Raw genomic sequence first — 14984 nt, 5'->3', positions numbered from 1 at the left:
GGCGGTAACATTGTCGATCGAGCGAATGGTAGAGTGATGGTTTGCTCCGAGTTGTATACGCTGCCATTCCTTAGACGTCAGCGTGCCTGCGCGCAGAGGAGTCGGCTATGAGGATCGGACAAGCTGCCTCTGAGTTCCGAACCAAATATTTGGTACTTGGTGTCCAAATTATAGAATATATGCAAGCTCAGGGCTCATGTGTAGTATCAAGATGGTATTGAGATTGTTGTGACGCAACGGTGGGTAACGCGACGATGACTAATAATTTCCCGACGGGCATGCTGCTGCAGGGTAACCGTCCAAGACATCACATTATCACGAGCAATCCGCAGTCCACCAATGACGATGTACGCGATGAGGCTACTTGCTCGCTGCAGCTACGGCCTGCCTTTACGCCGCGCATTCCAGACGGCCGCTGCTCCCTCGGTCCGTGCCCCGGAGTTTGCTTTCGCTTTCGAGTAAGGCATGCGCACCATCAGCTTCTCAACACAGCAGCTGACGGCTGTCAGTATCGATGGAGTGCTCCTAAGAAGTTCAGATCCGCTGCCCCGAGCTCAAAAGGCCCTCTCTTACCTGCAGTCACAGGGCATTCCCTTCATACTTCTTACCAATGGCGGCGGCAAACATGAATCCGACCGCGTGGCCGAGTTGAGCAGTAAACTGGATGTGTCTATCGATGCATCCATGTTCGTTCAAAGCCATACCCCCTTCGCCGACATGGACGACCTCAAGGACAAGACGGTCATGGTGGTGGGTGGTGTGGAGGATAAATGCAGGAAGGTCGCTGAGGCATACGGGTATGACGGAACGACATTACATGGGGCTACAGCATTCTAACAGATTGCATAGTTTCAAGAATGTAGTTATACCTGGCGATATCATGGTTGCTCACCCGGATGTATGGCCATTCTCGCAGCAACTACTGTCCTACTACAAGACCTTTACTCGACCGCTACCCGTCCCTATCGACGTTGACTCGCCATCTAGATCGCTCCGCATCGATGCAGTCTTTGTATACAACGATCCTCGAGACTGGGGGTTGGACGCGCAGATCATCAAGGATGTCTTGTTATCAGAGCATGGCATCGTTGGAACTTTGTCACAGAAGAACGGCAATCCAGCTCTGGAGAATCGTGGCTACCAACAAGATGGACAGCCCCCACTATACTTCTCAAACCCAGACCTGCTATGGGCGGCAAAATATCACCTGCCACGTCTCGGTCAGGGCGGCTTTCGCGAAGCTTTCGAGGGTATCTGGGCTGCGATAACTGGCGGACAGACACAAGGTGTTAAGCTGCAGAAAGTCGTAATGGGCAAACCACACCGACCTACGTACGAGTTCGCTGAGAAGCGTCTGATAGCGCATCGGCATCATTTGATGCAAAACTATGGTAGTCCGCTGGGCCATCTGAAGCGCGTGTACATGGTCGGTGACAATCCCGCCAGTGACATTGCTGGCGGTAACAACTACCAGAGTCCGCATGGTACAGATTGGGCTAGTGTGTTAGTGGAAACAGGTGTCTACAAGAAGGGTACAACACCGTCGCCTGAGCCGCGCAAGATCGTGAGCGATGTTTGGGACGCTGTAGCGTGGGCTGTCGCGCAGGAAAAGTGGGCATCTTCAGCAGATGCTCCGTGATATTGAATTATGTACATGTATTGTCATTGCAGATATGATGATGCTCTTGGAGTGTCTCATAACAAGACTTCATTCCAACCTTCTGGGATACATCATCAGAACCGTGCGCATGAGTCGTCTGTTAATAGACTTTCACACCCAACCTACTGCTGCTCCAACCACTGCACAAACATCAAACCGCCGGACCCAAGGACCTCAGCCGTAGCCACCGGTTTGCTGTCTTCGATCCTTCCCGTTTCTAGATTTCGGCTATAGACAGCAACGTTCTTGCTAAATTGGTTCGCAATCGCAATCATGGATCCGTCCTTATTCATGTTGAAGTGGCGAGGGTAGTATCCGCCTGATTTGGCGAGTTGGACAAACGACAACCTTCCGTCCGCTGTCGGCTTGAATGTTGCAAGTGAGTCACTTGGAACCTGGGTGCTGTTCTTTGGGTCGGGATTGTCTACTTTGAACACCGTGCCGTTACGATTCGCCGCAACGAGGAACTTGTTGTCGGGTGACAATATCATCTCCGAGGCATATGACACTGGCGGGAGCGTAGTGTTGCCATATGTGCTGACCTCGTCGACCTCGGTGAATTCCAGGCCGCCGCACTCAGGGTAGTCTACTTTGTAGCTGATGATCTTGTTGCTTTTCTCGTGGACGACAAAGAGGTATGTGGTCTTAGAATCGGGGCTTGTCCAGAAAACTGCATGCCGAGGACCGTATTCCGGCTTTGATTTGAGTGGCTCGTGTTCGGTGAGCTGGTGGCTTGCGGGATCGATACAATATACGTGGACTAGATTGGCACCGAGACTAGGGAAGATCATGAATTGGCCTGTGGGGTCGAGGACAGCCTGGTGGATCTGTTCAGGCTTCTCGAAGGTGAAGTTCTGTAGGGATGAGAACTTGTTGCTTCCGTCGATGGTGAAGAGTGAGATTGCTGCCTGGGGGCCATACTATTTGGATTGTTAGTACATGTTCATCAAGGATTAGAAAGAGAGGGTTGTACGTACATGGGCAAGGGCAAGCGCCGTTCCGTTGTTGTAGGATATCGAAGACACCGCTCCTCCCAAAACCGGGCTGCTCGAAATCTTGCTGAGGCTGCCATCAGCACCAACGCTCAACATTGTAAGGTTGGCACCAATTTCTACTTCGTCTAGACACACTATCCTTTCACGACCAAGGGAAGCATCGAGCCATGTGGGTAACTTCCCACACTCATAGCTCTCATGAGTAACCTTCATCGTTTGGCTAGTGTTTTCGTTTGTGCTAGGTGGTAGTTCGAGAGTCTGGATAGCGCCAGGAGTAGTGTCATTTCCATATGATGCGACGAGGAGCCGACCCGCGGCTACTTGTCCTATAGTCGCTAACGCGATGAGTAAAGTGTTCATTGCTGCTGATAATGAAGGTATGGAGTTGTGTAGTAATACAGAGGGACCAAGACTTGTGTGGTTGTAAGAAGAAGGGAGGGCGTTGTATCGTAGGGATTATATTTTGTATCAAAGATCTATGAAACTGTGAAATGCAAAGAGAGACAGAGTAAGGAATGTGAAATGGGTCCTTGTGAATAGATGCGGGGAATCACAACCTTTGTTCTCATCGCGTGTGTATATAGTGATGCGTGTCGCATGTTTCACATTAACCGCCATGGGTCCTGTCAATAGGGATTTAGGTTTTAGTAGGACCGACAGATCCTAGGCACCGAGTTCAGCTCTAAGGGGCGGGTGTTTCCGTAAACGCGTGTGTGAGGGTCTTGATTGGTGAGTGCGGGGTTGAGCGTGAGCTGTGTCTCGGTGTTACTCGGTGATAGCCCAAAACACCAGTCGCGCTAGTGCGTCATGTCGCCATCTCTGCGCGCACGCGCTTGTGCGATGACCTCTTCACGAGTCCAAATGCATGTACGCATGCTCACATGCAGCCACACTAATCATGTCTACTTCCTCTTCCAGTTATGCCAACTATCTCCCGAACGAACTGTTGCTTGAGATCTTGGCGTACTTTGCATCGTGGGGCGAGATCGAGAGGCAAACCGCGCTTGCACGCTTTTCCGCTGTCAATAGGTAATGTGTCGCATTGAGGATCCTGGTCACATGAGCTTACATCAGTAGACAGTGGTATGATGTATGTGAATGCCATGCTACGGGCCATCAAACGTGTTGTGACTAATTTGGCTGTTCGATGCATAGATAGCAGTTCAACCACTATACGAATCACCATATCTATCAGGAAGTGCGTACGATCTCTTTGTACGAACGATATGTCCTTCTGTGCTAGCCCGCATCAAGGTAAGGATATTCCGAGTAGTTGGTGATACATGCTAACCTATCACAAGCCCACAGCATTGTCAAGTCTAGTAAAGTCGCTGGACTTATCCCACATCGTACATCAAGGCGCCAAATCGACAACAGCTAGATTGCTAGGCCGAACGAGATTATCTCTTGAAGTCTTCGTAGCACCTCAAGCTAGCTTTGCAATCAACTGCTGGGCTAGCCTGAGCAAATGCACCCGGCTACGCGTTCTCGACCTGAGCCTGTTGGTAAACCCCAGACACACGATCTTTGTTCGAATCGTAAACTGACATGCTCTTCTAAAACCAGGGTATCCGAATGCATCAGTTTCCAAAGCTTAAACCAAACGATACGGCAACTTGGGGATCTACGCGAGCTTTACTTGCCTCGCTGTTCATCTAGATATGAACCCTCCGCCACACCCGGTGGTCCCAGTATTCGCTGGCCACCTAACCTGGAACACCTCGCTCTATCTGGATCGGTCTCTGGTCAATTCCTATGGGATATGCTACGACAACCGGCCAACTTCCCTCCGACTTTCTCTTCGCTGAGTATTCACCATAGTCCAGGTCTAGATCAGTACGTCAAGACTCTATTGCAACGAGTTCACCGTACGACTGCCACTGGAGGATTGGATGCTAACATAAAGACCGCAGGCAAGGTATCAGACCCCTACTTGACAGCCTATCTGCATCGCTTACGGTCGTCGAACTCCGCGATCTACCAGCCGTCAAACAAGGCCGATTGAACAGTGTACTAGACTGGCTACCAAACCTCGTCTCTCTAACCATAGCACTAGACTACATCGACAGTCGATTCGGAAACATGCCACCAGATTTCTCACCAGCCCGATGGCAAGAAGCCAAGCCACTATACAAACTGACTCTCCTCGCTTGTGGACGGACGGGTGATCCCTCACGTAGTTTCACGATGACTGATCTCTTCACCTTAATAGACGAACGGTATCTAGGCCGTTTGCGCTATCTAAACATAGGACATAGCACGGAGTGGCAAATTGAGGATGAAGTGCTGGGCGCACTCGAGTCCAGTGTATATGAGCAGGACAAGGAGAGTTGGTTGGGCCGCAGATGGCACTACGAAGACGTGGATTTCACGGATACGAGGGGTTTGGAATACGAGCAATGGATCACAGACATGGCGATTGGGAGGGAAATGAGACCTCGGTTTCGGCTTTTGAGGAATCGATAGTTGAACTGCTTGATGATACTCAGCACTTGCTCACGTTCTCATTCTAATGTATAGTTCAACGCATTACTCATTGAGCTGATAATTGAATATAAGTTAGCACTCCTAGTCACATGTGCTACTCAGAAAAGAAAACCCCGAAGACAGTGTATCGCGAAGCCTAAAGTATACCCAAACCATCTAAGACTGACAATAATGAAAAGGATGTAACACTCAGAAATACATTTTGGTTCGATCGCCTCCTTGTGTCCCCAATTGCTCTCCCTAGTCGTCACCCAAGACAATCCTTCTTCTCCTCCAGCCACTCAACGGCCTGACGCTCTCCCTCTCCACCTCTCTCCCGCCAACCCTATGATAGCTTCTCCACTTCTTCTGCTCGGTCTCCTTCTCTTTCTCCTCGAAAGGAGAGTCGCCCCAGAAGCTATCTCGTCGTGTACGGGTCCTTTCCCGTGAGGTAGACCGCTCACGAGACTCCCAACGCTCATCCACCCACCACTTCTCACTACGATGGAAAGGATCGCATGAGGGTGAGAGAAGCGAGAAAGTATGGTGATGGTGCGACGAGTGTGGACGGCTGAACTTAGCGTTGATGCCGAGGCGGAAAGCTTGGTCGTCTGGCTCGGAAGAAGCGGCGCGGTCTGAGGAGTATTCGTACGTACGTCGTGTGTCGTAGCTACGGCGTCTGTTCTCGTCTTCCGCATCGTTTTGGGGGCGCCGAGTGTCAGTCCAGACGTTGAAGCGCTCGAGTTGAGAGGGCTGATCCCGTACTGTTAGGGAGCGGGATGACCTGACTGGCTTATGGTTGGACGAGTAGGGGTAGTCATCATGGCCATCTTCGTCATCGAGATCTGAGAGTGTGATGCTCCGCCGGTGTTTGCTGGAGTCGTGATGAACGAGAGGACGTGAGTAGTAAGATTCATACTCTGGAGTGCGCTCGCGGGTGCGAGTACGCGTTAGGTGCAGGTATGACATAGTCGGCTGCCTGGTGCGGCTGATTAGTCAGGCCTTGAGATGATGACTGTGATTTGGTAGGTATGGAATGATTGTAATGACAATGCTCAGGAGAAAGTTATGCGTTTTGCAATGTCAATGGATTGCAGGCACTTATATTCGTACAGGTAAGGACTGGAGAAGTAAGCCCACTGTCCTCCAGAACCCTCTTATATTATCTGACGAAATGTTTCAACTGCCTAGACGACTTAGAAATCACCTTGTTTGGCTAGCATGGGCTCCATGAATTTCAACGTGCACCGCCTCTTTTTCTGCGGCTCGATTGTGGCTTGTGCAAACCGCTCCAGGATTTGATTGGCTGCGCCCACTGTCGGCGTGCTCCGCGTGAACGATTATTTACCGATGAGTTCCTGACCGCCAGAACATTGAGGCTTGAATGGAGTCTTCAGAGTTGCCTAAGTATATGATCCTAAGGGCCCCTGCAGTGTGTATCGTGGAAGGGTCATGGCAGCTGAATGTGCGGTCGCCACTACGAGGCTGTGACAATGTGGAGGTGTGGGGGCCGAAAACACGACGGTGAACGTTGGGTTTGTGTAATCAAGGTGCGAAAACGTAGCGGGTAATCTCCGATGTTGAGCTGGATGCCTACAGCATAACTCCATGTTGTCCCGATGTCTATGCTGATGTCTCTGGTTATTCGCTCTCGTGGGTACCTCGCCGGTTGGAGCTTACGACGCTCAAAGGGTCATGCGCTTTGGATGAATCATTGTTTGGGTCAGGGGCTCCTTTTTCAGCCTTCTCGTTAGTAAGGTTTGGTCAAGAACAGCGAGTATTGGTATGACGATGTCGCAATTGAGAGATGGGACGTGAAGAGCATGACCAAAATTATGATCCATGTAGGCGATGTCCTTCGTCGCAGTGGCAGTGACTCATCGGTTGCGCACTTGCACGTCGTAGTCATTCGGATATTGATGTCTCCTAATCCAGGAGGCCTGCAATAAAGACTGACCAGGCGGTTGACGCACACTGATTGAAGAGCATTGGGAATCTTCCCCATGTGACCCTTACGAACAAGTGTGCTGCCTGGGAGGTGCCATTGTTGGCCAGCCACACAGATAACGTCACCCAAAACCTTCGTCCTGTTTCTCACGGATCTTCGCTGCCTTCTCGTTCGGCTCATCGCCTCGTCGACTGCCTACGCAGCTCTTGTACCTTTCTCTCTCCAGCTATTCCTGTTGCTTCTCTTAGCGCTTCTCACGAAATAGCCTTATCTGCAGGTTCGGATTTCAGCGCAGTAGTCAAATTAATTAGACTGATTAAATGTAGACAGTATTGTGGCTTATAAACGTCAGATTAGAAGCCAGACTGTTGGCCTTACATTGGTATACAAGATAAAAGCCGAACAGGTCTACAGACTACATAAAGATAGAAACTTGCAAAGCAGGTTACTTAGCGTTAATGTAGGCTCTAGGGTGTTAGACTTTCATTAGGTTAGTGAAGGCGTAAACGTACTGACAGCACGTTCGGGACTGGGCTGTTAGTCGCTACGTCTGCGTGTGTGAAGAGACGGAGGCAGCGCTTGAGTATGCATGCGCTATACCAGCCTGGTTACAGGATCACACAGGGCACGAGATACGAAATCAATCGTGATTCATGGGTCGCAATCAACAATTAGAGGTCTGTCGTGGAGGTATACAATACGGTACCTAGGTATGTTCGAGGATATGTGTGGGTGTGAGCCATTGCGTATGCTTCTAGAGCGTAGTGTATCCGAGCGTGCTGAAAAAAGAATGGACGTCTTCGCGTTCCCTTGAATTCGATCCTTCTCGTTGGTGGTATAATTGCATCTAGACGCTTGTGCATTGGAGAGGCGGAGGGACTCAGATGCCGGTCAGCTGCAACGCGTTCTTTGTACCGCCACTGCCGCGATAGTGCATGCACAACACCTGGAAGCGTCGCCATATAAGGCAGGTATGGGTCCTAGTGCTGATGTGAATCTTGGAGGATCGCTGAACCGTCGCTGTCGTTGGTCGTAAAGTTGCAGCGTGGTGCATGAGACTTCGGAGATTGTGACAACGCCCGGCAGCGCTTGGCGTGCTCGTCGACGTTCGGCTAGCCACGATGAGGCTTGCCCTGCGGCACAGCGCGCGAACTTACTCACTTCGAGAACATGGCGGGACGCAAGGGGCCTGAGTGTCTGAGGGCGCTGGAGGCTCTCGCTGTCTCCTTACCAATGCCAGATTGACGGCATGAGGGAGCGCCGCACCGACATGTACCTTCCGCCAGAGCTCTTGACGCTATTATTTCTAGCGAACGCCGCAGCAGCTGTCCCTCGTGCGCAACCAACATCGTACCAACTTGAGGGCATACACGCTAATTGCAAACAGAGACCTCTTTCTTACCCAACGTCACCGAGATTGCTCCCACCCAACAGTCGACCGTATCGATCGCGGCGCAGATAACAGAACCGTCCGATGCCACTGCTACCGAGAGTTCTGTAGATCGGGTCGACGTGAAGGTCGAAGTGTGTACTCTCGACGCCAGCAGCTGTTGTTCTATCGATCCGGGTAGTTGTGGTGGCTTGCAATGGATTGTTCTTCCGTCTGCCACAGGTTGGGGACTGACGGGTCCAGCTACCGATCGCCTCGTGACACTTACTCCGACCGCCACGACTGTCACGACGACTCGGCCGACCATCCTCAACCTCGAGACCAACGTCCTCGTATGGGGGACCGAACAAGAAAGCGAGGGCAGTGCTGGACAGCCGGGCCTCATCATAGGACCGAGCACAGTCAGGGCTTCGAACACGATGGGAGAAGAACCCGGTGCTACAGGATCGGCGCAACAGCAGATAGAGCAGAACAGTCTCCTACTGCAGATAGTCTCTCAGATTGGGCGCGCACCATCGAATGTGCAGCCAGCTCAACCCGCATCTCCTGCGACAGAAAACCCTGGTCAAACTGTAGCGCCCATCGATAACCATAATGGAGGTGATAGTGCGCTTGCCCAGCCAGCAACCACTCCCGACTCTGGCATGGCGAGCAATACGGACATGATATCTCCACCACAAACAGCGCCAGCAGTAGCCATTGGCGAATTTGTATATGGAACACAGACGTTAACGCTTACGGCTGGTCTTAGCACCAACATCGGGAGCAACTTCTTCCCTACCTTTGTAGGATTAACGACTGACGCCGAAGGTAACACTTTGGTCTCGGTCTTTTCGGACGGAACTGCTGTCATTGCCACTGTGCGTGTTGCGCCTACTACAATGGTTGTACCAAGATCTGGCTTCGAAGCAAGTACCACTGATGCTGCAAATCCTGGTGAGCAAACTGGCGGTTTGGCTACTACCTCCAGCAAGGAGGCTGGAGCCGGGAGGAGGCGTAAACTGGAGTGGTGGATGGGTGTCGTTTTGGGCGCACTTAGCTTCGGAGCGATATTCTAGTAACAGGTGACATGAGCATTCGATTCATGCCGCCTTAACATAATGATGTTCTAATGAACAATAAGTCGCGATCATGCGCGCAATCACCTGTCAAACTGCACACTCATAGATTCCCGAGCCTCCACCTTAGACAAGCAAGAAGCTAAACAGGCCTGCAGCCTACATGAAGATCATGATGTATAAAGTAGGTAACCTTACGTTAACGTAGGCTCTAAGGTGTTTAGTTTTTTCCTTAGATAAGGTGCCTCTGCCGTGCCCTACTACTTGTTCCACCGAAGCCGGCTCCGCTCTCTGTTGTCTCTTGCTCGCGCTCCTGGCTGAATCCAGCATGTGAGAACCAAGAATCGAGGCTGGAGAAAAGGTGATAAATTCAATTGTGTGTGGAGGCGGGAAGGACGGTAGTTCATGTCAGATACTGGTTGTTTTCAATGCGTCTTTCGATAGTAATATTGTCTATGCACTTGCTGTCAGTAGATACGGATAACTAACGAATCTTGGTTGTGTTCATTGCTTGAACCCATGGTTTCCAGAAATCCTCAATACCGCGCTCGTAATTCCAACCAGTCCAGTTGTAGTTTGTCATACCCCACGTATCTGGGAAACCCTGAACACCCGATCTGATTCTGTACGAACCAGCGATAGACCACATCATCCAGCTGATGTCGTTCTCGATGGTGTACTCCTTCAAGCAGTTTTGTAGTGTGTTATTGAAGAGTGTCTCGTCTTGCGCACTACCGAACTCGCTCAGGATGACTGGTGTCTCGCGCACAGCCTTCGGGCAGTCACCCGTAATGTTGCAGGCGGCTGGTGCATCAATGCCCAGAGCATTGAAGCCGTTGCGGTAGAAGTTTGCCTTGACGATGTCGCAGGTGCCCGTGTCGATGTCCTCACTCATGCTGTAGAGATGGAGTTCCCAGACAAGCTTATCAGCCCAGGGGTGATCGTCGAGATTGAAGTACACTGGCTCCCTCCTCGCGGCGTCGCGAATCGCGGTGCACTTGTAGCATGGAGCGGTGAGAATGTTCTTGCCGCTAGTGAGTGCTGACAGATCTTGCCCGTACTGCATACCTCCCCAGAGGATAAGAAGATCAGGGTTGGCCTCGTGAATTGCGTCAGCGCCAGCGGTCATATTGCCGACGAGGGTGTCCCAGTTGTAATAGAGATCCGTGACGTTCCAAGATTCGCGCAGCTCGTTGCGAAGAGACATACTAACTACGTTTGGGTGATCCTTTGCCCAATTGGCAACATAGGAAAGACCGCGGCGCCAGTGCGTTGCGTTGAACTCAAGGTCGTCGAACCATGCGGTACCGTCGATGTGTGAGCAGCACCACTGCGCTTTGCCTGTGTGCACATCTGGGCTGATGAAAATGCCTTTGGTAGCAGCGATGCGTGCGATGTCGCTCCAGATCTCGAATCGAGTGGTCTGAGCTGTCCAACCAGGGTTCTTCTCGATGATATCGTTGGTTACTTTGGTGCCGTTCACATAGCCCAGGGCGTTGATGAGGCCAACCTCGAGTGGCACGTCAACGCCGTTTCGATCGTAGACTTGGTCAATCATCTCAATGGCGTAGCCCATGCGGATGTAGTTGAAGCCAACACCCGCGATGTCATCAAGAATCTCTTCCGCTGACGCCCACTCAAGTCCTTCAGGAACCATAGTCTCGCCTACAGAGGATCTCAGTTTCTTGCAGTGGGGCATGAGTCTGAACTTGATACATACCACTCATTGGCCAGTTAACACCAGCCCAAGTCGTCTTTTCGCCATTGCTATCAACAATATCTCGGCCTCTGGTACTGTACGGACCGTTGAAAGATGGAGACGTGCTGTTCGTTGCCTGTCGACGCGCATTGTACCGGAAAGCAGTGTGGCTCGAAACTTCGGGCAAGTATCCTGCCGAAACGACAGCGCCAGCAAATGCTGTGCCAAGTAAAACGCGCAGTCCCAGCATGGTCAGTGAATTGAGTGATGCCTTGCGGGGTGTGGCATAGACACTGGGTACATTCGGACCTTTATACTTCTCGGTACAGCCATCGTGAACAGCTAACTGGGAAGAGCCTCAATGCCCGTCGGTAGGCTTGCTCAATGTAAGCCAAAATCCGATGATCATCGTCACTTCTCGCCGGGTTGTCGGATAAAAGCTGTCCGAGTAAGGGTACATCCTCCGCATTTGCGGGGAAACATACGAGAAATTAGTACTTGGCAGACTGACGCTCTCACCACGGAGATTCCGCCGGCGCAGAGCCCAGCGGAAGTGTTACGCTTTTCGAACTAACAGGTTTAGCTCAGCTTTTGGTCTTAGGCACTCAAGACTCAGTTTAAGCGTTGCTGTGAGCCATGAAGGGTGCCGTTGTTCGGCTATACCTAGGGAATGGCTTATCTTATCGACACGTGCAGCGTGTTCCTAGCGCGTTTCTGAGTCCCTTCACGCCACACGACTTGAGCCCGCCCTCAATGAGACGTCATCTTTCGCACAAACCGTCATGGACGCATTGTTGGAAGGGCTTAACGACGCGCAGAAGAGCGCGGTGACAAGTCCCGCCAATGTTGTTCAAGTGCTCGCGCCGCCGGGGTCAGGCAAGACCAAAACACTTACAGCACGCGTCGCGTACCACATCAATCACGAGCGACTACAACCATGGAACATCATCGTATGCACGTTCACCATCAAGGCCGCACGGGAGATGAAGGAAAGAATCAAGGGTTTTGTTGGAGAGAAACTTGAGGCGAAACTGATTCTGGGTACCTTCCATTCGGTCGCGCGTCGCTTCCTGTCTCGGTACGGTCAAGAGATTGGGATTGATAAGAACTTTGGCATCGCGGATACTAGCGACAGCACAGCAATATTGAAGCGTATCGTGACGCGCCATCAGTACACAGTAGAGCCTGGCCATGCTCGCTCCAGGATCTCCAAGTTGAAAGCCAAGGGCGTCACGGCCGACGACTTTCGCAGAACAGCTAAGAATGTCAACGATAACGAGTTTGCTATGGTATATTCGTCCTACCAGGAACACTTAGCCGCCTCAAATCTCCTCGACTATGACGACCTCCTCGTCCGCTGTGTGGATCTGTTAAGAAAATCACCATCTTGTGTCTCGACGATACAGGCTGTACTCATTGACGAGTATCAGGATACCAACAACATCCAGTATGAGTTGATGAGATTGTTATCTCAGAAAACAAGACGTATTACCATCGTCGGTGATCCGGACCAGAGCATATACAGCTTCCGATCAGCCGAGATCAAGAATTTGCTGCGGATGCGCACTGATTACCCAGAATCAGTTGTGATCAATTTGGAGAACAACTATCGATCTTCGGGATGCATCCTAAGCTCCGCTATGGCTGTCATAGAGCAGGATGAGAGTCGGCCACAGAAGTCGCTGATTGCTACCCACGGTGTCGGCGAGCAACCCACTCTTCGCCATCTTATATCGGCGAATGTGGAGGCAAAATGGATCGTTGAAGAGATACACCGGACCAAAACGCTTACAGCCGGGCTGTTGAGCTTCAATGACTACGCTATACTTGTGCGATCGTCTCCACTCACACTACAGATTGAGAGAGCGCTCGGACAAGCTGGAATTCCGTATCGCATGGTCGCTGGCACGAAATTCTTCGACCGTGCGGAAATCAAAATTATCTTGGACTACCTCCGTGTGATAAGCCAGCCTGAACACAACGATGCGGTAGCGCGTGTCATCAACGTACCTTCTCGGAAGGTCGGCGATACTACTGTCAAGGCCCTTCTCGAAGAAGCAGAGATCAGGAAAGTGACCTTGTGGAAGTTAGTGCTTGACGTGGCTCAAGGCAGAAGAAAGCCGGAAAGCAAAGTGTCCGCCCAGGCGCAGAAGGGTATTGAGCAGTTCGTCAATGTTATCATCACCTCTCGCGAGAAGCTTCTTCCTGCTAAAGGCGAAGACTGCAACCTGCTAGGTCTTATATCGCACGTCACAACCAAGATTTCTTTCCAGTCCTATCTCAAGCAGGCGCACAAAGAGAACTGGCAAGATCGATGGGCCAACGTGGAGGAGCTGGTGAATCAGGCGACACAAATGGCTACAGCAGTCGCCAATGGAGAAGAGATCTCTGACGACGCCTTGCCAGCAGTAGAAGGCATCGAACAGCGGCACGACACTGCAGCTGATATCTTGTCCAAGTTTCTAGCCAATGTCACCCTCTCGAGCGCGGCAGACCAGGAGGGCAGTGAACTAGACCAGGTCACCATCTCCACCATTCACGCAGCAAAGGGTCTTGAATGGCCTGTGGTCTTCATGCCTGCTGTTTACGACGGATCCATCCCCCATTCCCGAGCGGACGATCACGACGAAGAACGGCGCTTGCTATATGTTGGCATGACTCGAGCACAAGGCTTACTGTACTTAAGTTGCCCAGTCAAACAGTCGGGCCAGGAGCAGACGACACTTTCGAGATTCATATCGGATCGGAAAATCCAAAAGCTTTTCAGCAATAGAGGGCCAGATCTTGCATTTAAGAGGAGTACCGTACCAGAGTTAGCCCGCATCCTTCGCAGAGAATGCCCATCATCTGAAGATATGAAGACAGCTCTCTGCTTGTTGGAACGTCCAGAGGATGACCAGTACCCAACGACTCGGGAGGAGATTGACGGAGATGACCCAACATGGGCCGCATACGGTGGCAAAACCAACGGTGCTGGGCTAGACCAATCTTTCAAGCGGCGTAAGTTGGAATCGTCAAGCTCTCTGTCTAAAGACTCAGTAGCATCTACGATGAACCGAACGTCTGCTTTCTCGACAGCGACAACCACGATGCAGAGTGTAAAAGCCGGGTTCACTAGCGCACGAGATCTTGGAGACCTACAAGCAATGCAAAGAGAAGCAGAGCGGATTCGCACTCTAGCCAGTGCTCCATACGTCGAGGCTGGTAGAGAAGTCTACAAGGATGCGAAGAAGGCAGAAGCAAAGCCTGCGCGCGCAAAGGTTGTCAAGCCACGTGCAACTGGTCAAGGTTCCATTACGAGTTTCTTCAAGCGATCAAACAGCACGCTGTCTGAGGAAACCGAACCACCGCCATCTTTCGACGCGCCGTCTTTACAACGCTCGCAGTCTTCGTTTGCAACCAATACTCCACTCTACGATATCTCCAACACTCAGCCCGCTGTCTCACGTCCACCACGTCCATTCCAGCCCCTTTCGATACCCAGTCACAAAGTTACAACCCGACCTATCCTCACCAAGCCAAAACGTGCGGAGCCAGAACCTGGGATGGAGAGCACGCGGTACGTTCTTTTGTCCAGCTCACCGCCTAAACCTGAGGCGGAGAATACATACCAAGCAGAGAAAGAGCTCGGAGAACCGGCAAGTCCAATGAAGCAAGCATCGTCATCTTTTAATTCGGCAGCGGGTTTCCGTCCGGCGTCGACATTTCATACAACATCAATGAGTCAGGTACAAACCCAGTCGGCACAGAGGAAGACACTGGGCGCGA

General features: G+C 51.4%; 5 protein-coding genes across 5 annotated transcripts; 3 read left to right on the top strand and 2 right to left on the bottom strand.

Moving 5' to 3' along the window:
- Nucleotides 1-339: 339 nt before the first annotated feature.
- Nucleotides 340-1639, top strand: J4E92_005343 (uncharacterized protein; the record flags this gene model as incomplete). Its single annotated transcript, XM_051496725.1, has 3 exons — nt 340-458; nt 510-797; nt 850-1639. The coding sequence occupies 3 exons, from the start codon at nt 340-342 to the stop codon at nt 1637-1639; spliced, it is 1197 nt and encodes a 398-aa protein (XP_051353445.1).
- Nucleotides 1640-1782: 143 nt separating this feature from the next.
- J4E92_005342 (uncharacterized protein) lies at nt 1783-2868 on the bottom strand (the record flags this gene model as incomplete). Its single annotated transcript, XM_051496724.1, has 2 exons — nt 1783-2580; nt 2638-2868. 2 exons carry the CDS (start codon nt 2866-2868, stop codon nt 1783-1785), a joined length of 1029 nt encoding a protein of 342 aa, XP_051353444.1.
- Nucleotides 2869-8318: 5450 nt separating this feature from the next.
- Nucleotides 8319-9517, top strand: J4E92_005341 (uncharacterized protein; the record flags this gene model as incomplete). The annotated part of the gene is made up of 2 exons (XM_051496723.1): nt 8319-8341; nt 8641-9517. 2 exons carry the CDS (start codon nt 8319-8321, stop codon nt 9515-9517), a joined length of 900 nt encoding a protein of 299 aa, XP_051353443.1.
- A 484-nt stretch (nt 9518-10001) lies between these two features.
- J4E92_005340 (uncharacterized protein) lies at nt 10002-11244 on the bottom strand (the record flags this gene model as incomplete). The annotated part of the gene is made up of 2 exons (XM_051496722.1): nt 10002-11182; nt 11238-11244. The coding sequence occupies 2 exons, from the start codon at nt 11242-11244 to the stop codon at nt 10002-10004; spliced, it is 1188 nt and encodes a 395-aa protein (XP_051353442.1).
- Nucleotides 11245-11998: 754 nt separating this feature from the next.
- J4E92_005339 (uncharacterized protein) lies at nt 11999-14889 on the top strand (the record flags this gene model as incomplete). Its single annotated transcript, XM_051496721.1, has 2 exons — nt 11999-14583; nt 14835-14889. The coding sequence occupies 2 exons, from the start codon at nt 11999-12001 to the stop codon at nt 14887-14889; spliced, it is 2640 nt and encodes an 879-aa protein (XP_051353441.1).
- Nucleotides 14890-14984: the final 95 nt, after the last annotated feature.

The sequence above is a fragment of the Alternaria infectoria genome, assembly GCF_024043175.1.
Source record: "Alternaria infectoria strain BMP 0036 chromosome Unknown scaffold_7, whole genome shotgun sequence".
NCBI lineage: Eukaryota > Fungi > Ascomycota > Dothideomycetes > Pleosporales > Pleosporaceae > Alternaria > Alternaria infectoria.
This window is presented reverse-complemented; position numbering and strand designations above follow the sequence as displayed.